We start from the raw sequence: 25,917 nt of genomic DNA on the forward strand, positions 1-25,917 counted from the left end.
AGTATCAGTTTCGTTTCTGATCTGTCTTTCTTAGTAGTAACCAATCACTGGTCTCTGGGTCATACTTCCCCCAGCCAATGACTGCCCTCTCCCTAAGCCCCGCCCCTAGCAGCCATCCTCAGATTTGGTAGCACGTAAAGTGGCAGTATGACCAAGTGAAGAGCCGCAGAGGGGGAGGAGGGAGGGTTTGCATGTGAATCCATGCCACTTACAGGTAAGTAACTTGTTCCTTCTCCAGCATGGGGTCTGGCATGGATTCACATGCTCATGAATATAAGAATACATAGCAGTACACACATGCACAACCACAGGAGTTGGCAAGGCTCAACATTAAGCATTACATAAAACAACATTAAGCATCTCTTACCTCCTCACCAGGCTCACCTTAAGCGAACAGGTTGCACAGCACTGCCCGGCCGACTCTGGACTCCTCCCTGGAATCCTGGTTGACGCAGTAGAATCTCGTGAAGGTGTGCGTCGACCTCCACTTAGCAGCCCTGCAGATGTCCAGCAGCGGCACACCAGACAAGAACGCCGTGGTAGCAGCGATCGCCCTGGTCGAATGGGCTCTCGGATGGCCGGGCAACGGTCGGTTTGCCAACCGACGACAGTGCATGATGCAGCCGGAGCGCCATCTGGAAATGGAAGCCTTCGAGAGAGCCTTCCCTTGGTTCACAGGTCCAAAGTTCACAAACAGCTGTGATGTCTTCCGAAAACTCTTCGTTCGGTCCACGCAGAACTTCAGCGCTCTAGCTACATCCTCTCGGCCGGCGACAAAGGCGACGGGAAAAAGACTGGCAACACCAAGGGCTCGTTGAGATGGAAGTCCGACGGCACCTTGGGCATGACGGAGGGGTACGTCCTCAGCACCACCCTCGTCTCGTGGAAAGTCAAGCATGGAGGCTTGCAGGAAAGGGCCTGAATCACTCCCATACGTCGTGCAGAGGTGATGGCCACAAGGAACGCTGTTTTCCACGACAGGAACTTCAACGGAGCCGAAAGCAAGGGCTCGAATGGCGGGTCCATGAGCCTGGTCAACACCACGTTGAGCTCCCACACCGGGGCTGGAGCCTTCACCGGCGGGAACGAACGGAACAGTCCTTTCATAAACTCCTTCACCAGGCGATGGGACCACAGGGACGACCGTCCTGCAGTTCTGGTGCATCGGGAAATCGCTGCCAGATGTATCTTGATGGAAGCGTGAGCTAGCCCAGCTTTGGCCAGCGACAGTAAGTACGGTAGCACTTGAGGGGCTGTAATCCGTAGAGGGTTAATCTTCTGTGCACGGCACCAGACAGAGAACCTCTTCCACTTGTGTCCGTAGCACTTGAGAGTTGAGGACGCCCTGGCCTTTGCAAGAACCTCTCTGCAGTCAGCCGGGATATCGTACCCTCCAAACTCTAGTGCTGTAGGAGCCAGGCATGCAAGTTCAGCAACTCTGGGTCGTGATGAAGAATGGCACCTCCTTCTCTGGAGAGAAGATCTGCGTCTGTCGACAGTTTGACTGGTGGGGATGCTAACAAGTCCAGAAGGTCCGGGAACCATATCTGCCTCGTCCACCTCGGTGCGATGAGGATCATCCTGCACCGGGACCTCTTGAGTTGGTTGATGAGCCTGAGCAGCAACAGCAACGGCAGGAACGCATACAGGAACAGGCCGTCCAAGGGGAACGAGAAAGCATCGCCCATGCTCCTCGGCTGGGGGAACCTGCTGGCGAATCTCTGGCACTTGGAGTTCGTCGCCGTCACGAACAGGTCGATTTGGAGTTTGCCCCATCGCCGGAAGAGATGATCCACTTGATCCTGGCGTAGTTCCCACTCGTGGCACGAGCGCAGTTCCCTGCTGAGTGAGTCGGCGATGGTGATTTTTTATCCCAGCGAGATGAAAAGGCACCAGAAACATCCCCTGGGCAATGGCCCAGTGCCACAGAGCCTCGGCTTCCTTGGACAGGGCTGGGGATCTGGTTCCGGATGTAGAACATTGTGGTGGTGTTGTCGGTGAAGATCCTCACCACCTTGCCCTTGAGGGACGGGAGGAATGACTTGTGGGCCCAGAACACTGCTCAGAGCTCCAGTATGTTGATGTGGAGCGGCCTCTCCTCCGGGAGCCACAGGCCTCTCGAGTGAAGATCTCCGGTGTGCGCACCCCACCCCTCCAGGGAGGCATCCGTCATCACCCTCACCTGGTATGCTGGAGTCTGAAAGTCTGTGCCCGCGGCGAGATGCGCGCGGGTGCCCCACCATCGAATTGCATGGCGGAATGCTTCGTTAAGCGAGATCTTGTCCTCGAAGCTGTCCGTCGCTTGCGTCCAACGGGCGTCGAGGAACTCCTGCAGAGGACGCATCCGAAGCCTACACAGGCGCACCAGATAGATGCAAGAGGACATCATCCCGAGAAGGGACTTGATGGACCTCACTCTGGCCACGTCCGTGGCCAGCAGATACCGTACCTTGCCCAGGATGGCCTGTGTTCTTTCCTCCGACGGCGAGGCCAACTGCGCTACTGTATCGAGCTTGGCTCCCAGAAACAGCGCGACCTGCGACGGAACCAGGTGGGATTTGGGGAAGTTGATGGAGAATCCCAGGTCCGTGAGCAGCTGGACGGTTTTTGCTGTGTGTTCTACAGCGAGTTCCCTTGTCCCTGCTCGGATGAGCCAGTCGTCCAGGTAGGGGTAGACGTGGATCCCCTGCAGGCGCAGCCGCGCGCCACTGGTGCTAGGCACTTGGTGAACACCCTGGGCGCCGACTTCAATCCAAATGGGAGGGCCTTGAACTGGTAGTGCCGCCCATGGACTACGAACCTGAGAAACTTTCGGTGTCCTTTTAGGATGGGGATGTGAAAGTACGCATCGTCCAAATCCAACGACGATAGGAAGTCGCCTTCCTCCAGCTGGCCCAGCATGTGCTGGAGGGTGACCATCCAGAACTTCTGTGCCTTGATGTATTTGTTTAGCCGACGCAAGTCCAGGATGGGACGCCAACCTCCTGTCTTCTTTCTGACGAGGAAGTATCTTGAGTATACGCCAGAGACCCGGAGCCTCTTTGGGACGAACTTGATGGCTCCTTTTCTTGAGCATCGCCCTTACCTCTAACAGTAGTTGAGGGACATGGTTTTCCTTCCTGGCCACAGGAGGAATTCGGGGGCACTTCTTTAGAAATTCCAGAGTGTGCCCGTGGACCAGGGCATCCAGCACCCAACGGTCGTGGAGATGGACTTCCACACGCTGACGAACCTTGTCAGCCGGCCTCCCACCAGGGTGCTTCGGTGAGGGCCCGACGCGACGGCCGGTTCAGTCTTGCTTGGAAGCAGCCTTACCGCCCTGGCCTCCCTGGTGACGATGGCGAGATCCACCGGACTTGCCTCGTCGCGTGTAGGCTTCTTGCGACGAGGAGCAGGTCGTCCGACGGTAGGTCGAGGAGCCGCCGCCGAATCCTTTGGAGGCACCTTGCTTGCCTCCGGAGTTCCGAAAGGGGCGGCCGCTGCTGCTGCAGAACTCTCAAGGCCCGAGCTGTTTCCGTGTCGGTCTTGATGGCCTGCAGCGACTCATCCACAGTCTTTCCAAACAGATTGTTCCCGTCGAAGGGCATGTCCAAAACCTTGGCTTGCACATCCTGGCGGAAATCCGTTGCCTTGAGCGACCCCCGCCGTCGAAGGCAAACGCTGTTGCCCAACTGGCGAAAACCGTTGTCGGCAATGTCTGTGGCCACAGTTATGGCGTGGTCCGATGCCACCTCACCCTCGTGTAGGATCGCCAGGGCCTCTGCCCTCTTGTCGTCCGGGAGGAAGTCCAACAGGGGGGCGATCTTGTACCACAATTCCCTGTCGTAGCGGGCCACAATCGCTAGGGCCTTGGCCGCCTTAATCGTCGTCGCCGACGAGATGACGCCGTCCCATGGCATCCAGCTTCTTTCCCTCGCCGTCCGGTGGGGAAGTTGAGGATGAAGCCGATGCCCCCCCCGCTTTCTTCTTGGCCGCCGCTGAGACAACCGAATCCGGGGTCGGCTGCATCCTAAAGCACAACGGTGCGGCGTCAGGGACCCGGTATTTCTTCCCGTACCGGTCCCTCTTGGCAGGTGTCGTGGACGGGTTCTTGAGGGCAAGTCCCTCGTCCCAGATGTCATCCAGCAACGGCACCGCGAGGACCGTCTTTCTTTTGACCTTGCGCCGTTGGTAGAGGAAGCCTTCTTCTTCTCCTCAGGGCAGAGTTGAAAAGCTCGGATGCCATGGCAATCATGGCGTGGAAGGAGCCAAACTCGTCGGGCGTGGACGCCCGAGGGATCGGAGATGGGAGGCCAGTCCCGTCGTTACCGCTGTCGTCATCCGCCCCCGTCGTGGCTGTGTCCGTTCCCGTGTCATCCCTCGGTATCAGGGAAGGCAACAAAGGCTGAGAAGGCCGTGAGGGCTGAAGGGGCACTGGATGAATTCTCCTCTTGTTCAGAGGGCTTCCCGACGGACTCGGTACAGCTGGGTCGTCCGTCGGGGGTAGGGGCAGTCTCGTCCTTATCTCCGTGCATAAGGCTTGGATTGCCGTCAAAATGGCCGCCGGGTTCTTGGTCAGTTCCTCCTCAGAGGTTGTGTCCGTGTCCGTGACGGCCACCGCCCCCCCCCTCTTTTTCCAACGGGGTCTTCACTGGGGTTTTCTCGATGGGCATAAAAGAGGATTCCCTCCGCGGAGGCAGGGAAACTCTCGGCCCCAAGGTCGCCTCCACTGGGATAGCCTCCACACAGGCTTCGCCAGGGCCGCAGCGACCCCCTCGATGGAGGCCTTAGCCGGGTGAATCAAGGCCTTCACCACCTTGGTCGCGCTTGAGGCCATCACCTTAGTGGGAGGGTCACCGCCTCGCTCCCCCTCAGCCGGTTCCTCCGAGATCGACCAGGGCCTCTCCAGAAGCTCAGCCGGGTTCGCGGATTTTCTCTTCACTGAGCCAGAGCGTTGGCTCGCAGTTGATGGCGTCGGTGAAGGTGCGCCCTGCCTGGCAGCTGAGGAGCCCGACCGTTCGGTGCTCCCAGTGCACGCGGACTCGCGGTGCTTTGCCTTCTGCTGGGCCCCCGTTGCCAGGGCACCCTCACAGGACTTTAAGACTGCTCAGACTTCTTCTTCTCACCTGCTGGGCTCTTGCCTTCCAGCCAGTTGGAGAGATGGGTCCAGCGATCCCTCATCGTCCCATCTGACATGTTAAAGCAAAACGCACAGTCCTTCCCCACGTTCGTTTTGTCCTTGTGGAGGCAGTAAAGGCATTTCGAATGCTCGTCCTCCTTGAACACATTTTGTAGGTTGAATCCAGGGCAGATACTGAACAGTTTGCCGGGAGTCGAGCTTCCCTTCTCCTGGACCATGTTCTTCTCGTCCACGAGGTAGGCCTCAGAAACTTCTGGAATCCTCCAAGAAGCGTAACTCGACGAAAACTTCACCCTTGAGGGGCGCAGATAAATCCGAAACGGGTCCCCGTTGATCGGAAGTAGAAACGGTGGCGCTTGAGGCTCGATTAAACCGAAAAAAGAGATAAATCTCTATGAAAAAGTGCAAAACGCAGTAAAAGCTCGAGAGCTATAGCACAAGGACTCCCAACACTTGAGCATACAGTAAAAATCTGAGGATGGCTGCCAGGGGCGGGGCTTAGGGAGAGGGCAGTCATTGGCTGGGGGAAGTATGACCCAGAGACCAGTGATTGGTTACTACCAAGAAAGACAGATCAGAAACGAAACTGATACAGATTTTTTCTTTACCGAGGATTCCCAGCCTGACGACGGGGAATATTCATGAGCATGTGAATCCATGCCAGACCCCAAGCTGGAGAAAATTTCACTAACCCTCATTTCATTCTACCTACACTTGCCTTATAAAAACATATAATGGGGGGATACCCCCGTACCATGTGACCCCTTCAGCCAGTGAATCTTCTTTTTCTCTCTCCCATTTAAACTATTTTTAACTTAAGTCTAATTATACTTTTTTACATCCAAAACTCACACCTGCAATTCAACCTTCATATCTGCATTTCGACATTCATACCTCTATTTTATATTATTTGCCCTCTATATAAACCAAAAGCAATATTTATTTTTAGTCGACTATATCACTGGTTATCCCAATGGGCATAGGATGGCTGTTGAATTTTCCTTCGACTTCTGTAGTGGAAGGAATTGCTACCTGCCCGCCTATGCTGCTTATGAACTGTTTTGATGCATTATGCCCTTGGAAGGTGTTCTAGGGTTGTTTCAGTATGTTTAAATTGATTTCCAATCATTTTTAAACTTTACTACGAATTTACAGACTTGTTCATGCAGCTGCACAGTACTGAAAATGTAAACAAATCCAAAGTCCAGATGTCTAAAAAGCTTGAAGACGTGTTATGCAGGTACCTTGGGAACCTGAAAGCGTGGGTATGGGAGATGCCACGTGGCGGTCCAAGACAAGGGGACTGGGACCTCATATAATATATATATATGATATCATGGCAATTCGTCCCGCGGAACTGAACTGTGATCTAAGAATGAAGTACATCACAGGGATATGCCCGAAATAAGTTGAAACACAAATGTGATTTTTACACATTTTTAGGAGATGTAGGACTGTATTTGATAAAATAACATTTCAAGTGTCATGACCATTAGATTATGACATTTATTTTTACCCTGAATAATTTGAGGTAAAATCTAGAAAGTTTGCAGAAAAATAAAATCAACTTTAAAGCTTTTGCTCTTTCCTCTGTAAACAAATTCAGAGACAACGCTGTGGGGGCGAGGGATGAGTTTTGTGTGTGTATTGTCACTGAGAATGTGTTTTTTCTGGTGTAAATGTTGCTAGCAAGACATGTTGCTATAGAATTAGACCACAAATATACTGCAACAAGTAAATCCACAACCCACTTGAGTGGGTGTCGCTCCTTTCAGATTGTACAGCCTTCCCCCTTGCGCAACAGGTCACATGGAACCTGTCCTTCCCCACTTTGTAAACAGGAGCTAATTGTCCTAATTGAGTAGTGTACAACCGTTGGCTCTCCAGATTTTTGTTTTTGGCGACAACTTCGATCAGCAATGTCAATGGTGGGGTGTCATTAGGGTGTTGGTCCAAAACATCTCAAAAGCTACAGTTTACAGAACCCTATTCTAGTTGTAACACAATCCAAAACCTTAGAGCCATAAAAAGCCACACAGCATTCTAATTTAGAAGTTGGACTTATGTTACAATCTACCGAAGAAAATGTAGACTTCCTATTCAGTCTGTTACTAGCCCCAATATGTTAAAGACTTTAAGGATTCACAAAGCGATATAGTTAATTTGCTTGGGCGGAAGGGGGACTTGATGTATTGTGAAAATGACATTTTAATTTAGCGTTATTGATTTTTCACTCTGTAACTGTTGTTAAAGCATAAGCTGTGCATCGAGATTTCAATAAAAAAGACAACTTGGAGAGAAAAAAAAGTACTGTAGGTTTTTATTGCCTTATCAAAAAATTGGATGACACAGCCTGAACTGGGTCACATCGATGCAAGGATGTAATAGGTAAGGCCCTGTTTAAACGTGCCTAATTCACACAAAAAAATCTATGGACTAATGCGCACCATTGGCAAAATTAGCTCTACTTAACAAAGAAAAGAAATCTTAAGGAAATATAATAGTAAAACAAGAAGCTAAACTGATATACATGAGGACTATCTGAGTGTAAACTGCTGGCAGTCAGGAATCTGTCAAAGATTGACTATGATTAGTGAAACCAAGCTTTCACCTTCAAAAGAACACTTCATTGCGAAAGGGTACAACTTCAAATGTAGCTCTGATTACATCTGAGATTTTAAATGTAGGCTTGGTCGCAACAGAGGCTTTCATTGAGAAAACAGAAGAGAAAATAATGGATGTGGAGACTGAATGCAGGAGGTACCGAGGTAAGAGTCTGGACAACCCGGAAAGGAGTCTCTACAGAAACAAAGCAAACAATCTCAAATTTAAGACCATATGGAAAACATTTTAAGAGCACTAGTTCTGAACAAAATTTGGATTACCATCTATCAAAATATACTGTCATGACATCTGTACGTTTATTTACTAGGCATGTTCGTCACTCTTGACATTCTCCTCCAGTACCATTTGCACATTTTTAAACTGAGTTGCACATTAATTGCTACTAATGACTATACAACCACCAGTATTTTTAATATGTAAAATAAAATGTAAAATGAGCTTAGATTTAGGCAATCGCACCAAGTAATGCCATATCACTTCCCTTCTATTTTTTAGAACTTTCAATGTCAATGGGTTGTCTTTTCCCCCCAAAGAAATGTGATCCAGTTTGTGTGGGCCATGGCCTAGTTTAATAGATAGGCATTGATGGGTTTCCATGTGACCGACCCACCAACCAACCAACCAAAAGTAATGTATTGATATTGTGTAATGCCCCAGGAGACGTCATTTTCACAAATGGATACCACAATCATCATCCTGGCCATACATGTTGAGTTCTCATTTCAACCCAATACTAGGGGATGATGGTATCATAATTGAAGAGGCAGAACTAAACAAAACCCCAACAAGACAAGGCATAAGTAATATAAGCATCTGGTGAAGGTGCAGCAGCCAATCAGGTTGCTAAGATTATGGGGGCTGAATATCATGATCCAAGCCCACATTCCAAGCAATCTCACCTCTGCTTACACCTTCCCACCATATTACCTCTCCGGCCCCGAACATACCTGCTGCTTTTCCCTCCACCCCCACCTCCCTGGCTCATACTTAACTTTTGGCATTGCAGCTGCTCCTCACATGCCCCAGACTGCCATGAAAATGGAAGAGGGGCTCCACCCAAGCCTCACTTTCATGTCTATGGCGGAAATGTTGTTTGAAACAACGAGTCTCATGGCACTCTGGCATACTTGCCAACCCTACAGATTTAGGTGGCAGGCTGCTGCTTTTTATGCAGTCCTACCTCCCACCGATTTCATGTACAGATCCTACCGATGTATGGCTCTCCCAGTAGGCCTGGCTGTCTGACTGAGGCACAGCCATCCGCCCAGCAAGCACCATCCATTCATGTGTGATGGAAAGGGGAGCGGGTTAATGGCCCATAAATGTGATTGATGTTGACAGTATTTGCAGTCTAGAACGGACCTCATGTGAGACAGAGGCAGACACCTGCTTCAATGCCCAGGCAAGTGTCAGAGCATCAGCATAGCGACACCTGAGTTCTGTTCTCTCAATGTGTCCATGCAGAGATGATTTACTCCAGTTCATCCCTGGCGCACAAATACTTCCCAGTGTCTGCTGGCAGCTGCATATAGCTACAAGTCTTCCAGCTGATTGATTGTTATTCAGGTGATTACATTGTGTAAATGAATACATATGATTAAATAAAGGATATAAATTTGATTTCGCAAATTAATGTGTCGAGGTTAGTATCAAATTGAACATTCCCTGGCTGTGCCGGTTCTGTGTAATCATGAACACTGAAACTCTGCCACGTTGCACGGGTGTGTACTCCAAATTATACATTATAAAGAAAAGTTTCAAGTGTGACAATTTACCAATATTTCCATCAAGTGTGTGATTGGCTGTATTTGAAAGAAAGCTCCAGTGGCAGTGGAGTTGACTGAGAAGTGAAATAGGTTTGTCGGAATACCTATGATGGGGGGGATTAAAAACCAACAAAATACATTTGAAAAGTATTAAACTGTGTTGCAAAAATGCTATGTGAACAGATACATATGAATAACACTTGAAGAGGCTGCAATGTCCAGTGGCCCTCAGGAAACACACAGACTTTTCTCTGCAGAGTTCTGCACATATGTCTGCTTCTTGGTGTATGTAGTCAGTGCCTGTATATAAAATGTCATTAACGCCACGTGCCTCTTTCTGGTCACAGTACTTATAGTGCACTTGGCTTCCGTAGAACCCTTTCAATTTTTTTGTATAACGCCACCCCCTCAAAGCTCTTGGTTCAAAGTACATAACATGTCCCACAATGCTCCTGACTTCGCTGCTTTTCCTGGGACTTCTGTGATTCTGCGAGGGTCCCTTGGTTTGGTTTGTCTTGTTGAGCGGCCTGGAGCTGGGCCCATCTAGACCACTTGCCTTTTTGGCCCCTTCCCAGTTGATCTCTGTGAAGGATGCCCTCCACATTCCCTTATTTTCCTTGGTGGTTGCTTGTGATTTTCCATGGGATGCTACTGCTCCCACTGTGCAAGAGGTGATTATTCCTTTTCGGTCCAAATATGTGCCGGTCTCATCTTGGATCTTTGGTATACTTCAATAAGAAAGTACTGTGAGGAGGATGAGGTACATGGAGGTAATGCTCCGATTACTTACTGGTAATCTGTATTACTCCTATTACTACTCTTCCTTGTCACAGTACTGACACCCGCATCTCCCTCTCCAGTGGTAAAATAAAAAATCCAAGTTAATGAAGAATCAGATCATTGTTATTGGTGTGGTATAAGAGGAATAGCTGCTTTAAGGAGGCAGAAGCTGACCATAGCGCTCAAATGTCACTCATTTGGTAATTGTGTTGATCATGATGGGCAGAGGGTCTGGGATAGACCACACCAGGCAGTCCTTTCCTGTGATCGCTTCCGGGTCATGTCAAGTGAGGCCATTTCTGATGATGTCATAAGGTCAAAGTTCACATGACAATTTCCTGTGATGCTATCATTATGCTAATTACAATTTTTGAAACTTAAAGAATCCTACAGATTTTTGATCACAGAATGTTGGCATGTATGCGAGAGACAACAGATCACCGGGACAAGCTCCGGAACGCACGAATAGCTGAAGCTAGGTGCAGATTTCTTTATAATGACATTAATGAGTGCAAAGTGTAATTCTCATGTTATGTTCTCTAGCGAGGTGCTATCCTCTCACGGGGGGATTACAGCAAATCAGTCAAATCTTGTGTAGCCATGTTTTAGGGCATTTATGTTCAGAGAAAAGCTATTTCATGTTTGAGAGCGTGCATAAGAACTAAGGCTGGGTGCCAGATCCCGGCATACTGGACTGGCCCAAGATTCTGGTCAGAGGCTAGATTCAGAATCAGTGTTAAGAAGCAATCACGTGCCTCACCCAACAGTAGGGGTACTCACAGAGAGTGAGTGGGAGAAACTTAGTGACAGCGCAACTGCTAGGTCACATCCCTTCTGGACGAGACCACAAGCATCCCCAAACATGTTTCGCCCTTGTTGGGGCTCATCAGTGAGGAGTAGCTTGGGTCTCTAGGCCCAGCAGGCACGGGACCCACGTCTGGGCATACCCGTCCTACTCGGGGTGACAAAGAAAAAACAAAGAGTTCGGGCTGGACTGCCCCTTTTGTGGTGGGGCCAAGCCTGATTTGCATATGGTCTTTCCCCTTCTATAATGGCTTGGCAGGCGAAGAACGGTGGTCTGGGGGGTTGCCCAGAGCAACGCCAATGGTAAGATTCATTCTAAACCATCCAGCCATCACCTCTTTGTTTTTGCTTTGTCACCCCGAGTGGGACGGGTATGCCCAGACGTGGGTCCCGTGCCTGCTGGGCCTAGAGACCTAAACTACTCCTCACTGATGAGCCCCAACAAGGGCGAAACATGTTTGGGGATGCTTGTGGTCTCGTGCAGAAGGGATGTGACCTAGCAGTTCGGGCTGGACTGCCTCTTTTGGGGTGGGGCCAAGCTTGATTTGCATATGGTCTTTCTCCTTCTGTAATGGCTTGCCAGGCGAAGAACGGTGGTCTGGAGGGTTGCCCAGAGCAACACCAGTGGTTAAGATTCATTCTAAACCTTCCAGCCATCACCTCTTTGTTTTTGCTAACTCCTGCATCTGACCCATTCATTTTCCTACCACAGCGCACCTCCCAATGTCTTTCTATCCTTAAGCACATGTCCCATCCCAGTACTCCTGCATAATGTCCCCCCACCCCCTCAGCATTGGTTACCTCCTTCTTTAGTTCTACCCAGAGGAACTGTCTTGCATGTAAAGTACATTGATATCCTGTAGAGACCTTAGCTTTCCTCTTCACGCAGCATGCCTTTGACCAGACTCATTCCATGTGAGGAATGCCTTTCTCTGATCTACACCCCCAGAATACTGAGGGAAGAGAAAAGCAGGCTCAAGAGGGGGTTATAGGTCCATTCCTAATGTACTTGTGTTTACATGGATACCTGCAAAAACATCACTGCATCTACCTACCCTTTTGAAGAACCTTAGCTGACGTTGCCCCATGAGGTGGTTCTTTCCCAGTAGTCCCAGCCCACCTGCATCTCTCGCCACACACTCCCCCTCAGTGTGAGTGGTTGCGAAACAGTGGGGTCTAGGCGCCTCTTCATTGGGTCCTGTGTGAATACTGGCAAGTTCTTTCCTAACGCTACTGTCTTTGAAAAGACACTAGGGCAATGGAAGAGTCAATCATGTCACATACTGACAAGTGAATGACTTTTCCCAAAAATGTCATGGCAGGAAATTCACAAATGTTCCAATAGGTCTGTTAAAGTATGCTTGTTTCGAAAAGAATGTCAATTAATTATTCACAAAAGCACAATTCTGCTCCCTTCTGCTTAACTCGCTGATCAAAGACCCTGCTCTTTGATAGCATTGCCCAGTCATTGCAGTTAAAGAAGAAGCTGCTCAATACCGTTCAAAACACATTTCAAGCCCAGGTGCATGTTATGAAGTTACTTTTCATAATGGTTTCATACCTTCTTGTGCTTCAACTGCTTCCACGGTGGCTACAATCCAAGTATGAAAAACAAGGAAAAGAGAGAGAACATGATGAGTAAGCTGCCACTACCTCAAGGGTGAGCAGTCTTGTTTACTAGGTCACATGCACACAAAGCAGCTACAACAGCCAAGCTCATGCATCCCATATGATAATACACAGGACCAAAGACAGACATGTGAGGGTCTTGGAAGGTCAGAACGGAAAGGGATGCAGAGACATTGCATAAAAATACTAAATGCCCTTTGTATGCACACTCCCTTCGCATGAGGCTCTGAAGTCTGACATTGAATCATTTATAATAAATCAAAAGTAGGATGGCTTCTCTTTGTTCATCACTGAAGAGCACAGTGAAGGCTTGTTTCTAGAGTTATTTATAGATGGTTTGTGACTGATAGCCGAGGAGGCTTGGAGTAGAGCCATTTGATATGATATAATATGGCATTTATAATGCGCCTATACACAAGTGTCTCAAGGTGCAACGAGACAAGGGAGGGGGAACAGAGGGAAGACAGACAGCAATCCTACTAGGCCAGGTGTCATTCAGATCGCGCAAGTGCATGGGAAGGGGGAAGGCGAAAGGGGAAAGTGCAGTACATGGGATAATAGAATAAATAACAATAGTAAAGTACGGCCAGCAGGTGGCAAGTGCAAGGGTAAAGGGTAAGTGCAGGCATCAGGTGTCAAGTGCTGGTGGTGGGACTGTAGGGATACAGAAAACAGTCCCCAAGTGTGAGGGTTGCCAGGAGAACAGTGCAGGTATGCGACTGGCGGAGAAGGGGATCTGGGCTCGAGATAAGAGGGTGGCAAGTAAACCAGTGCAGTTTCAGTATCAGCCAGGAAATCCGCAGGGGAGAGGAGGAGAAATAGCGGAAGCAAAGAGAAGGGTTTTGAGGTGCTTCAGGAACCAGAGATGGTTCTCCCCAAGTTTCAGGGGGGCAGGGAAGCTGTTCCAGAGGGAGGCTGCAGCCGGAGAAAGTGATCTACCACCAACTCGTTGCCTGGAGAAGCGACTGACCCTGAGGGAGTTGGAGGCGGATGAGCGAAGAGCTCGAGAAGGAAGATATTTAGGAAGAGAGAGTTGAAGGTATTGAGGCACCAGAAGGCCTTGTGGACAATACAGAGGGTTTTGAACTTAATCCTCGCAGCCAGTGCAGAGATTTCAGTCCTGGAGAGATACAATCCCTGGGCTTGAGGCCAAGGACCAGTCTCACAGTGTGGTTCTGGATGAGTTGCAGAGGACGGAGAGTAGAAGCAGGCAGATTTAGAAAGAGGCTGTTAGTCCAGCCTAGAGAGAACCAGAGCTCTGGAGACAGTGAGCTTCTGGGGGAAGGAGCAGAAAGGAAGAATACCTCTGAAGAGGTGCAGCCGGTAGTGTCACTTCTTAGAGACATCAGAGATGTGAGGAGAGAAGGAGAGTGTGGAGTTGATGATGACCCTGAACCTTTTAGCCTCACAAGTGTGAGCAGGGAGAGGACCAAGAGAGGCCGGCCAGGGAGTGACAGGAAAGAAGGATGTGGGTGTGCTGATGAGGAGAATCTCAATCTTGCTGGCATTACGGCAGAGATCATTGGCGGTACACCACTCCTGGATGGTGGACAGTCAGCGATGAGAGAGGGACAAGAGGTGGCTGAGGGTAACCTGAAAATGAGCTAAGTGTCATCCGCATAGCACTGGAAGTTGGGGCAAAGCGCTGCAATGCGGTGGGCAAGAAGTGCCGGGTATTGGTTGAACAGCCAGGGAGAGAGATGAGACCTCTGGGGAACACCACGGGTAGAGATAGAGATGGAGGAGAGTCGATCGGAGAGAAAAGAAGTCAGCCACATCAGAGCCTGACCAGACCGTTGAGCAGGATGGCATGGTTGACCGTGTCGAAGGCAGAAGAGAGATCAAGTAAGATGAGGGCACAGGGGGTGCTGGAATCACGGTTAGAGAGCAGGTCTTCGCAGATGTTCAGGAGAGCAGTTTCCATGTTTCTGGCAGCTCTGAAGCCAGACTGATGGTCATGGAGAGAACCAACAGATTCAGTGTAAAGATTAAGCTGTGATATGGCCAGCTTTTCCAGGAGTTTGCTCAGGAAAGGAGTGATGGAGATTGGGCGATAGTAAGCCGGGCAGGAAGGGTCGTCGGAGGGTTTGTTAAGAAGAGGGTGCACAAGGGAGTGCTTCAGGTGGGGTGGGGGTGACTCCAGTGGCAAAGGAGTGGTTGCAGAAATCAGCAATGGCAGGACCCAGGGAGTCAATGTGGTCCTTGATGGTTTTGGAGGAACAGGGGTGAACCTGTTTTGCCAAGACTTTCATAGATGACACTTGCCTAGAAATTTCATCTGGGGCAAACAGTGGAAAGGCAGAGAGGGAGGGAGGAGAGGTGGCTGCAGAAGGGCCAGAGGAAGAGCAGGGAGTAGAGGGAGAAGGGGGAGAGGGAGAGAGGACAGGATGTCCTGAGTTTTAGAGATGAAATGAGAAGCCAGTGCCGTGCAGAGGGCCTGGGAAGGGACAGGAGAGGTAGAGACTGTGGCAGGATTGGCCGGTTCCTTGCAGATTTGAACGAGTTCAGCCGAGTTGTTGGATGCCGCAGAGACGCGGGCTTGGATGTGAGCTCTTTTATTAGTGCGAACAGAGAGCCGGTATTGCCTTTGGAGCAGGCATCAGGCCAGTTTGTCAGAGGATGTACGTGAAGCACGCCATTTCCTCTCAGCCACCCTGCACTTGCGTTTAAGGGTGACTAGGTCCGAGTCTTACCAGGAGTTGCACTTGGCTTTCAGCTTCAGGCAGATCCTCATGACAGGGGCAAGAATATCGAGAGTGGCAGATATAGCAGAGTGGAGCATGGGAAGGGCTGTGTCAGGGTGTGAGTCAGCCAAAGGGGGAAGAGAGCGGGAGAGAAAGTGGCGGCGAAAGCTTCAACTGACACGCGCTTCATGGGTCGGATGACCGAGAAGGTGGGTGGCAATGATGGAGTTGGCTTGGCCTGAGGGGTAGAGAGGGTGAGCTGGGAGGAAAGGAGAAAGTGATCACTCCATGAGAGAGGAGTGGTGAGAGGGATAGAAAGGGGAAGGTCTGAGGAGATCAGAACATCCAGCGTATGCCCTGCAGAGTAAGTCGGGCCAGAAGGGAGAATGGAGAGAGAGTCGCAAAGGTCGTGAAAGAGTCCAGAGGAAGCATCCAGGTGGATGTTGAAGTCTCCAAGAAGGAGGAGTTGAGTGGGTGAGTCCAGGAGGGAAGAGGAGAGGTCTGACCACTCAGAGAGGAAGGAGGCGATCTGACCAGGTGGCTGATAGATAGTAGCCACAGTAAGGGAATGGCTAGGAGAGAGAGCCTGAAGACGAGGCATTCGAAGGAGGAGTAGGCCTGCGTAGGAATGACAGAGCCAGGAATCCACTCAGGGAAGATCAGGGCTACACCCCCTCCTAAACGGTTGGGCCTGGGCGCAGGGAGAAGTGTGTGAAAGCTTGTGACAGAGCTGGCCGTGAACCATGTCTCGGTGAGACAGAGGACATCGAGGTCAAGTTCCTCCAGAAGGTGGCTGATGTCAGAGGAGTGTTTGACAGCTGAGCGAGAGTTAAGAGTTGCAATATGGAGAAGGTTGCCGTCCTCAAAAGACTTCTGGGGAGGGGTACAAATCAGAACTAGAAATGGTTGCTGGAAATGCTGACAGGTATCCTGGGTACCTCCCTCACTTCATTGACATCCTGAATGAGGTTGACGTACTCATCTTGCTCATATTGGTTGTAGAATTCACCTTTGTATATATGTCCGTGTGTTGCCCCCGCATACGGGTGAGTTCGAGGTGGTCCATCATACTCATCTGAGGTGCACGATGTGTTCGTATGTCTCAGGATCTTGGGGGTCTTCCTCTGGATAGTGATCTTCAACCACTCACCACCTGGGCCCCTGTTGGTACGGGCGTGCTTGGTACTTTGGGATTTGCGGGGCCCGGCTGAATATCCTGTACTGTGACGGAGGCGGTGGTCGTGGCGTGGGGAATGGCCTGCCTTCCCTGCAGACTGCCTGGAAATGTCCTTCTCTGCCGCAGTTTCCGCATCTTTGAGCGAGAGCGGGATACGTCCCTGAATGGGGGAATGCCATCCCGCATCGGTAGCACTCTAACTGTATTCTGGGTGTCGACTGGTACCCTCCTGTGGCGCTCCCGTCACCTGCCCCATTGCTGGTTTACTGGACTGCTGCTATCAGTTTGCCCTTTTCGGCGCAGGAACACTGCAACGTAGCGTGGCACGGTGGGATCGGCGGCACGCAATAGCAAGGAGGACCTGGTGTGCTAGAGGAAACAACCTCGTCGCCAGTTGTTGAGCCCTAGCGGCTCGCAAGGAATAAACGTGGACTCCACACCAGTGGAGTAACATGCACCTTCTTTATTCGCAGTTCAAACAGTAACTAACTTGGTTTCCCTTTCACTCCCCCTCCCACTTCACGTGTCACGTGACTACTGCCTCTGTTTTAGGCAGTACCTTGCAACAGGGACCAACATAGCGAGTGCGCAGTCAGAGGTGCACGATCTGTCGGACAAAGTCAGTGTCCCGGAACGCTGCATCGAAGATTTAGAAAGTAGGGCTAGGAGGAACAGCATCAGGAACCCATATTGCCTGCACGTATCCCTTGTTGCGCTGTTGGCTGACCGACTTAGCTGAGCCCGGTGCATAAGGAAGTACTGGGAGGTCGAAGGGCCGGCTACTGTGGTGGATTTACTTCAGCAGGGCAGGTTGATTGGGTTTGCTGCGCTTGTAGAGAGGTTCGGCATACATAAGGGTAAATTTGTATTGTACATCAGTCTGGTACGGATTATAGAGACTCGATGGCCGGAAGCTCAACGTAGCATAGAGGGTGACATGTTGTTGGAGGCTGTGTACGATATGTAAGAAGGTGGCCACATAGTCTCTCAACTTTATGAGGTGTTCCTGAAAACACATTTTAGGTCAGACCTTGGGGTGAGCGCTACGTGAGAGGTAGACTTGGGTAAAGGATTCACGGACGCTGACTGGGCAAGGATTCTTCTTTATAAGAAAAAAGTCTCCAGGAACGCGAGGTTTAAACTCCTACAAATATACATCAGACATAGGGCGTATAAGACTCCTCTAAGGATCTCTCGGCTGCAGGGCGCAGATACAAAGTGCTCACCCAGAAGTGCACACCTCGAGGCTATTGTCCACATGTTGTGGTGCTGCCCAGTGAAACAGGGATTTTGGTCCAAGATTTCAAAGAGGGTGTCCCAAGGGTGGCATCGATATGCATGAATGACCTCCTGCGGTCTGCTTGCTGTGGTTATTCCTGCATAAACGAGGTGCCACACATCGAGCGAAAATGAAAGATCTAATTTGCGTGCTGACCAAACGCAGACTCGCAATGGCTTGGAAGTCAGCAGGGAGTGAGGGGTGCACAGGGGGTGGGGGGGGGGTTCAGTGTCGATGCATGGTGCATTAACCTTTGGGAGGTGAGCGGTGGTAGAAACTGCTGTGTGGTATAGGGTAGTGTATAGGGGACAGAGAGAAGAGTGTGGATGTGGCAGCACAGTCTGCACTAATGCAGTCAATATTGGAACCCCTGGAGGTGTTGCTCTTGTCAGACTCATACTGTATAGAATGGTTTACCATGTATACTTTGTACGAGTGTTGCTGTGGACGCTGGGGAGATAAGGTTGGTGCCGTTCATGTATAATTTATTGACTTGCTGGTTTGGAACGGTAGGAAAGGTTCAGTTGGGAATTTTGTATTAACTTTCACATAGTCGTTTATATATTCCATGCTTTGAGGTGGCATTGCCACGCCCCAATGTATTTGTCGTGTAATATCTTTCATTGTTGACACTGCATTTATTAATAAAAACTTTCTCAGTCCAGAAAATTGACAAATTACACATGTGGCACAAACAAATGCTAGTGGTCAATAATGCAAGAAATCATTTCAGATGGTCAGAAGATAAACTGACATTTAATTATTCCATCATAAATAGCCAAAAATCAAATGGGTCTGAATCATATGTAGATGTTCTGGACACATTTAGGAAAATCTTCTGAGTACTAACAGGCCATCTAACATTCATATTCATGGATTTGACATGGTCCTCCGGCAGAGGAAATCCGACCATAGAAGGAACTTGAGAAACTTATGTAAATTGCCACTGACAGAAGGAGAGAAGGCAATCAAAGCTGCTAAATGCTCATATCGTAATTGGGTGCGTTCTAGAAAGGCTCATCTCTTTCAGAACGATGGTGAACTCTTTTTGACAGCCTGTTATAAGAAATCCTCAGCACACGTTTGGGCACTATTACACCAATGCAACGCCACTTCCCAAGTCGATCATCAAATTAATGGTCACTGAAGCACAGTGGCTTACGCATTTTTCCAAACTTTATGCCGATGAGAACATGGATGATTATAAATATACCAACAGATCTACCCCATGCTGGCATTTAACCTGTTCTGAGGACATTATTAAAGATTCCATCAACAAAACATCTTCTTCCAGAGCAGCAGACCCGGATGGGCTTTCGAACCATATGTTCAATCAAAATCCGCAACATTGGGAGGCTATTCTTAACAACACTGTCCAACATATTTCGTCATCTAGAAAGATACCCAAGTCCTGACGTTCTTCATTGATTGTTCCAATATATAAACAAGGAGATCGCAAGGACCCAAAATGTTACCGCCCTATTGCTTTGTTAGATGCTCCTGGAAAAATATTTTCATGCTTGGTTCTAAGAGATTTTAACACATGGACCGCCAGGATGCATCAGCGTGATCCAAAGCAAACAGGGTTAGTTGCTGGTTTGGGGATTGCTGTTAATTTGATCACCTTAAATGCCATCAAAGTACAAGCCCAAGGAATAAAGCAATCAATTTATTTTGCCTTCGTTGATTTGCATTCCGCTTTTGATTCAGTCTCTAGATCTAAACTAATGAACAAACTTATCAAAGCGGAATGCACACCCATGTTAAGTGACATTATTTTTGCCCTCCATTCAGACACTGCAGTACATATAAGACTGAACTTTGAGGGACTGTTATCAGCGGCAATAATAACTAAACGAGGGCTGACGGAGGGATGTATTCTTGCTTCAGCTCTCTTTAATTTTTTCATCAATGATGTAAGATGGATTTTTGACAAAGTAAGCGCAGATGCTCCAAAATTGAATGGTGTTGAAGTGAAGGCATTGTGGTATGCTGACGATCTCGTACTAATCGCCAAAACACCTGTTGGGCTACAGAATTTACTGACTATCTTATGTAATTATTTTAGTGGTAATGAATTGGTGGTTAACAAAAAAACTCAAATAGTTATGTATGCACCAACTGGCTCACGGAGAAACAAACTAGAATGGAAAATTAAGAACACACAATTGAGGTTGTCCCAAATTATGTTTTATCTGTGTCTTATCTTTGATGGTCTTCCCTCTGTTTGCTCTCAAATGTCTAAAATTGAACAAAAATTACCATCAGCAATTTGCCAGTGGAAACTAATTTTGTTTAATTACGGTAAATGTTCTATTAAGTCAGCCATTGTATTTTGGACTCAAAATGTGGTAGCTACTATACTGTATGGTTTGGAAACCCAAAAAGTCATCCAACCGACTGTTTTGAATCAATTGGAAGCAAAATTCTGGCGGGCAGTTCTTCATTTACCTCAGTGCATCCCAGGCCCCTGGATGCGCTATGAGCTAGGGCTATCCTCTATAACGGCCATGTATAACTGGCAGCTATGTAGTCTCTTTTTGGAAATGCTTACTTTCTGCTCTGAATGAGTCTACGTTGGCAATTGTATCAAGCTATTTGTGGTGGTCTTCTCATGAATTTCCGAAACAGTGGTCTAAGAAGATCATGATGATAATGGATAATGCTGACATTACAATTGACACTCTTGTGTTCAATCGAGACCAAGCAAAGAAAAAAATTTACATGATGGACTGGATTGACACAAGAGCTGCCTGTTTAAAATACAAAGACTTTAACCCCCATTTGTTTGGTCCAAAAAAATGTAGAGAGACTGAACATTATCTTTGTAAAGCACCCTCTCCTTCAATAAGAAATGCAATATTACGTTACTGGTTCAACTTATAGCTGACTCGTGATGTACAAGCTCGCAGAAAGCTAATTAACAATGAAAATAATTGGTGTCGCTTCTGTAATAACCACACCATCAAGGAAACCCTGGAACATGTGATTGTAGATTGTCCAGAACTCATATATATGAGACAAGTACATTTCTCCAACCACATGGCATATTTTGCACAAATGAACCCAGAAAATAGATGGGTTGCAATAATAGCCACTAATATTATGAGCATTAGAAAAGCCACACTGAACTTCCAAAATGCTTTAAAATTGGAGTAAAAGTTGTAAACCTGATTTAGTAAACTTTGTATTTTAAAAATATGTATAATTGCTATGTAAGATTTCACACAGAGAAATGTTGAGAGAAATTTTTATTACATCCTATGTGAAAACTTGTTGACTATGCTTCAAAAAGAATATCGCTTTAGGCATATTTTATTTAATTTTTTCTCTCTTTGACATTTTCTTCTGTGTCGTTTTAAGATTGTTTTTTCCTTCAGATTGATTTGTGAGAGCTGTTCTTTATTTATTTTGCTTTAAACTAATGTGTTCTTTTGTTTAATAGGTTTGTAAAATTCTATTTTGTAATGAATTGAAAAAGTTGATTAATTTCAGCTAAATTCAATAAAAAAATAAAAAATAAATAAAAACATTTTACAAAACGAACGCAAGGAAGGTGTGCACATCCTAGCGCACAGAGTGGAGGAGGATACAAGGAGAATATGGAGCGGGGCACTGAGAAAGACAGCTTTAATAGGGATGGGAAGGAGGAAGGCGGCAAAAACACACATACACACGTCTCAGAGCTACTGCTGGCTAGATCGGTGTCTAGGCTGGTGCACATTATTCAACTTCTGATATTGCCAAACTCGCAGGGAAAGCGAACCTAAAGATTAACAACATCAGAATGGAGAACCAATATGACTTTTATGTGAGGCTGAGACTGCTACCGTGGTGAGGGAGAGTGCAGTACTGCTTGCAATACAACACATACTTCACAGGAATGTCAGTGCTGCTAAAGCAACAACCAGCCAGGGTCAAAACTGCAATAGTTCTCCAGCATGGCTACACTCCAGAAAATAATATGTCAGAGAATGTTTACCAAACAACTGCTGAAGAACCTAAAACACTTGTTTTTTTAAATACAATAGTGCATTTGGATAAAAAATGGATGAAATGTAGGCATTATATCTGGCTGGAAGGAAGCATGCTGGAGTACTGATGTCCATGCTTTTCCTCTCTTAGAATGGGATCTGGGCCTTCCCGGTAGAGAAGAGCTTGCCTTTTCATTACGGAATTCTATACTGTAGAGGATCTGTTGGGATTTTTGCGCAGTACACATGGAGCATAAGACACAAAACGCTTGCTTGACAATCGCTATGCTTTTACTGAAATGGTACTGCCAAGTACTTTTCACCTGCAGTGTATGCAGATACTACTTGGGTTTGCAAAAATGATGTTTAAACCGTTATGTGTCCATTAAAAAACATCAGCTTCATTGCAAGGATGAGTTTCCTAGTACTATTTTGCCCCCTTCATGGTTCATCCACTGAAATACATGGAATCTGCATGTATCCTGAGCCTATGGAACTGCTGCAAGTTTGCCACCTTTCAAGACCGGGTACTTCAGTATGCATGAAAGTAATGGCTCAACCAGTGCTCCCGTTAGGTGAGAACTATGGGAGCTTTCCAGTTTAGGCACTGGAACATCCATCCTTTGGTGACCCTACATAAAATCACAAACTAACAGTATCTTTAAGAAAGATGTGTGTGTAATTTGCACATAGGTAATTTAAGTAGTGCCAACATAGCTATAAATCAGCAAAGCGCTGTACAAGAAGCAAAAAAGAGTACAAGTGGTTGTGAGATGTGAAAGGAAGGGCGTGTTGTCAGCATTACCCTATCCTTAACAATCAGTGGTGTTCCTTGAAAAACCGTGTCTTCAGTTAATTCCGAATTTGCTGGAGGAAGACAGCCAAAGGACACTTACCAGTTTGTTGTTCCAGAAAATGAAGGGTCGGAGGGGGCTTGTTTTCCAGTAAATTTATTGGAAACAGTCATAGCAGAAACAATCTTATTGAGACTACGGTTATGTTTTCTTTATACAACAAAATATTAGCCCTGCAATGTGAAGTGAATTTACCTAACTTTTGTGTAAGGATTAAGTTACTTACCTGGAACTCCTCTTCTACAGCATAGGTGTCTTTCATGGATTCACATGCTCTTGAATATTCCCGTCATCAGTTTGGGAATCCTCAGTAACATTAAAGCAGTTTACCTTTAAACTTTTAAAATGCTCTATTAGTCATTTTGTGTCATACTGACCATAGCCAATTAGACAGGTCGCCTTCACTCCTCCTCTGGTGGCCAACTTCAGATTTGGCAGCACACATAATTTGGCAGTTTGAACCAAGAAGAGCCAGAGAGGGCTAAGGAGGGAGGGTTACATGTGAATCCATGAAAAATACCAATGCTGGAGAACAGGTGTTACAGGTAAGTAACTTAATCTTTCATGGATTCACATGCTCTTGAATATGATTGTATAGCAGTACATATACACAACCAAAAACTGGTGGTGGCATAGCTCAGCAGAAGTAACCACTATACAGATTGTAAAGCACTGCCTGGCCGACTCAGGACTCCTCCCTGGAATCCTTATCGATGCAGTAAAACCATGTGAAGGTGCGGATCGACCTACACGAGGCTGCCCTGCAGATGTCGAGCAGTGGAACACCGGATAGGAAAGCAGAAATAGACGACACACAGATCTTCATGATTGTGCGATTGGTCTTCCTGGAATGGGCCTGTTGGCCAGGTGATGGCAGAGGGAAATGCAAGCTGACAGCCATCTTGCAATGGAAGACTTCGAAAGGGCCTTGCCCTTGGCTACAGGTCCGAAGGCAACAAACAGTTGCAATGACTTTCAGAACTCCTTGGTGCGAGCCACACAGAATTATAGGGCTTGGGTGAAATCAAGGGAATGTAAGGATCGCTCCAATGGTAACAAAGGAGAGTTAAAAGAACACTGGTAGAATTAATGGTTAATTTAGGTGGAATGCCAAAGGGATTTGTCTGCAACACCACTTCAGTTGCAGTTGAGCCTCTGGCCCTAGAAAACTGCAGGATGCCATGAGGCCGAGCAACCTCAAAAAGACGAAGGCTGGTATTCGTTGGCCATTTTGAAATCTGGTCACCATCTGAAGAATATCTTCACCCCTCACCACTGGTGGCGAGGCTTTTCCCAGGGATTTGTCCAGGACTGGTCCAATGAACTGGAGTCTCTGTGATGGTATCATATGTGACTTCTTTAAGTTGAGGGAGAAGCCCAGCTTGTGGAGGAAATGGCAAACATAATCTAGATGGATCTGAGCTTGTTCCGGGGACACTGTTCTGATCAACCAGTCGCCCAGGTAGGGGTAGACATGAATCCCTTCCCACCGACTTGCTGCCACAACCGCGATTAACCGGGTGAAGATCCTCGGGGAAGAAGTCAGCCCAAATGGCAGAACCCAAAATTGATAGTGAGAGCTGCCAATGGCGAACCTCAGGTACTTCCTGTGCTTGTAATGGATTGGCACATGAAAGTAAGCATCCTGAAGGTCCAGAGATACCAACCAATCCTGAAGCTGGAGGGCCTGAAGGATTTGAGAAAGGGTTACCATCTTGAACTTTTCCATCCTGAGGAATTTGTTCAATTCTTGCAAGTCGAAGATGGGTCTCAATCCTCCGTCCTTCTTTGGTATTAGGAAGTAGGGGGGAGTACCAACCATTGTTCCTCTCCGCTACAGGTACCAATTCTATGGCACCTTTCTTTAGCAGGTCTGAGATCTCCTGCATAAAACTTCAAAGAGTTGTTCCCTGTTGGATGACTCTGAGGAGTGTGTAGGAAGGCAGGCAGTACCCATGGGCAATTGTCTCCAATGCCCAAGCATCTGACGTAATAGCCTGCCATGCAGTCAGATGTTGAGTTAACCTGCCTCCCACTGGTGTTTTGTGTGGAGACACACCAGAGGGGTTTAGGAGCGGTTGACTCAGATGCTGAGGGTAGAGCAGCACCTGCTGATCCGGACTTGGTACCTTTGCCCCGTCCACCACTGGTGAATCGTCTCTGGCCCCTTTGAGCTGGCTGCCCTCTGACTTTTCCGAATGCGGAGTAAAAACAAAAGGGCTTTCCCCTCCACGACGTACTTGTCGGACGATTTGGAGTTTGACGAATTGCAGCCCCAAGGGATTTGGCGGCCGCTTTGGAGGTTTGCAGTTTCCCCAAACTGTCATCAGCTTTCTTGCCAAATAGAGAGGTGCCGTCAAAGGGCATATTCAGAAGTCTGGCTTGTACATCAGGAGCAAAACCAGATTTCCGCAACCATGCAAATCTGCGGATTGTGGTACTCGATGCCATGGCTCTGCTGATGCGGTCAGCAGAGTCGAGACCTGTTTGGAGGGACTCACACATCGCATCCTTCCCATCCTCGATGATATCCAAGAATGCGTCTCGTTCCTCCCCTTCTAGGAGACGGACAGACGCCGATGAAGCGCACTCCCAAAGGTTGTGGCTGAATCTTGCTAGCATGCAAGTGGTGTTAACAGACTTAAGTGCCATGGTACATGCCGAAAAGATCTTTTTAGACATTGCATCAAATGTTTTGTTGTCTCCATCTTCTGGTATAGTGGTGTATACCGATTTACTACTTGACGATGTCGCAGCCTGCATTACTAAACTCTCTGGGGTTGGATGCTTGCTTAAGTATACAGGATCTGAGGCTGACACTCTGTACTTCACAGAGAGTTTTTTAATTACTGCAGGGATAACCTCTGCTGTTTCCCCTTTTGTAGCCATTTTCCTCTGTAATGCTGCATGAAAAGGGACTATATTGTCTTCTTGAGGCCCTTTATCTAAGATGTCTGTTAAGTCATCTTGTTGGAAAGAGGGTGTAGGTGTTGACCACCCCATAAACTCCATAATTCTTGCCATAAGAGATCTGTAAGACAATTCTGCATGCTCTCCAGGTTCTGGTCTGGCAAAATCAGCCTCTGGAGAGGTATCTATGCCACTGGCATCTTGTAAAGATTCCTGAAGATCTCGTAATCTAACTTCCTCAGATATTAGCTCCTCTGGAATAGGAACCTTTGTAGTCTGTAAGCCAAAAGGCCTCTCATATCAGAGTCTACTTCTT

General features: G+C 47.8%; 1 protein-coding gene across 2 annotated transcripts in view; it reads right to left on the minus strand.

Annotated features, from left to right (window-relative positions):
* Positions 1–25,917, minus strand: part of PPP3CC (protein phosphatase 3 catalytic subunit gamma) — a 1,509,833-nt gene that overhangs the window by 113,601 nt on the left and 1,370,315 nt on the right. For both annotated transcript variants that reach the window (XM_069617714.1, XM_069617713.1), the window contains exon 13: positions 12,656–12,685. In XM_069617714.1, coding sequence (XP_069473815.1) covers positions 12,656–12,685 — 30 coding nt within the window. The remainder of the gene's footprint in view (positions 1–12,655; positions 12,686–25,917) is intronic.

This window comes from Ambystoma mexicanum, chromosome 10 (assembly GCF_040938575.1).
Source record: "Ambystoma mexicanum isolate Mex_15411 chromosome 10, UKY_AmexF1_1, whole genome shotgun sequence".
NCBI classification, from domain to species: Eukaryota; Metazoa; Chordata; class Amphibia; order Caudata; family Ambystomatidae; genus Ambystoma; species Ambystoma mexicanum.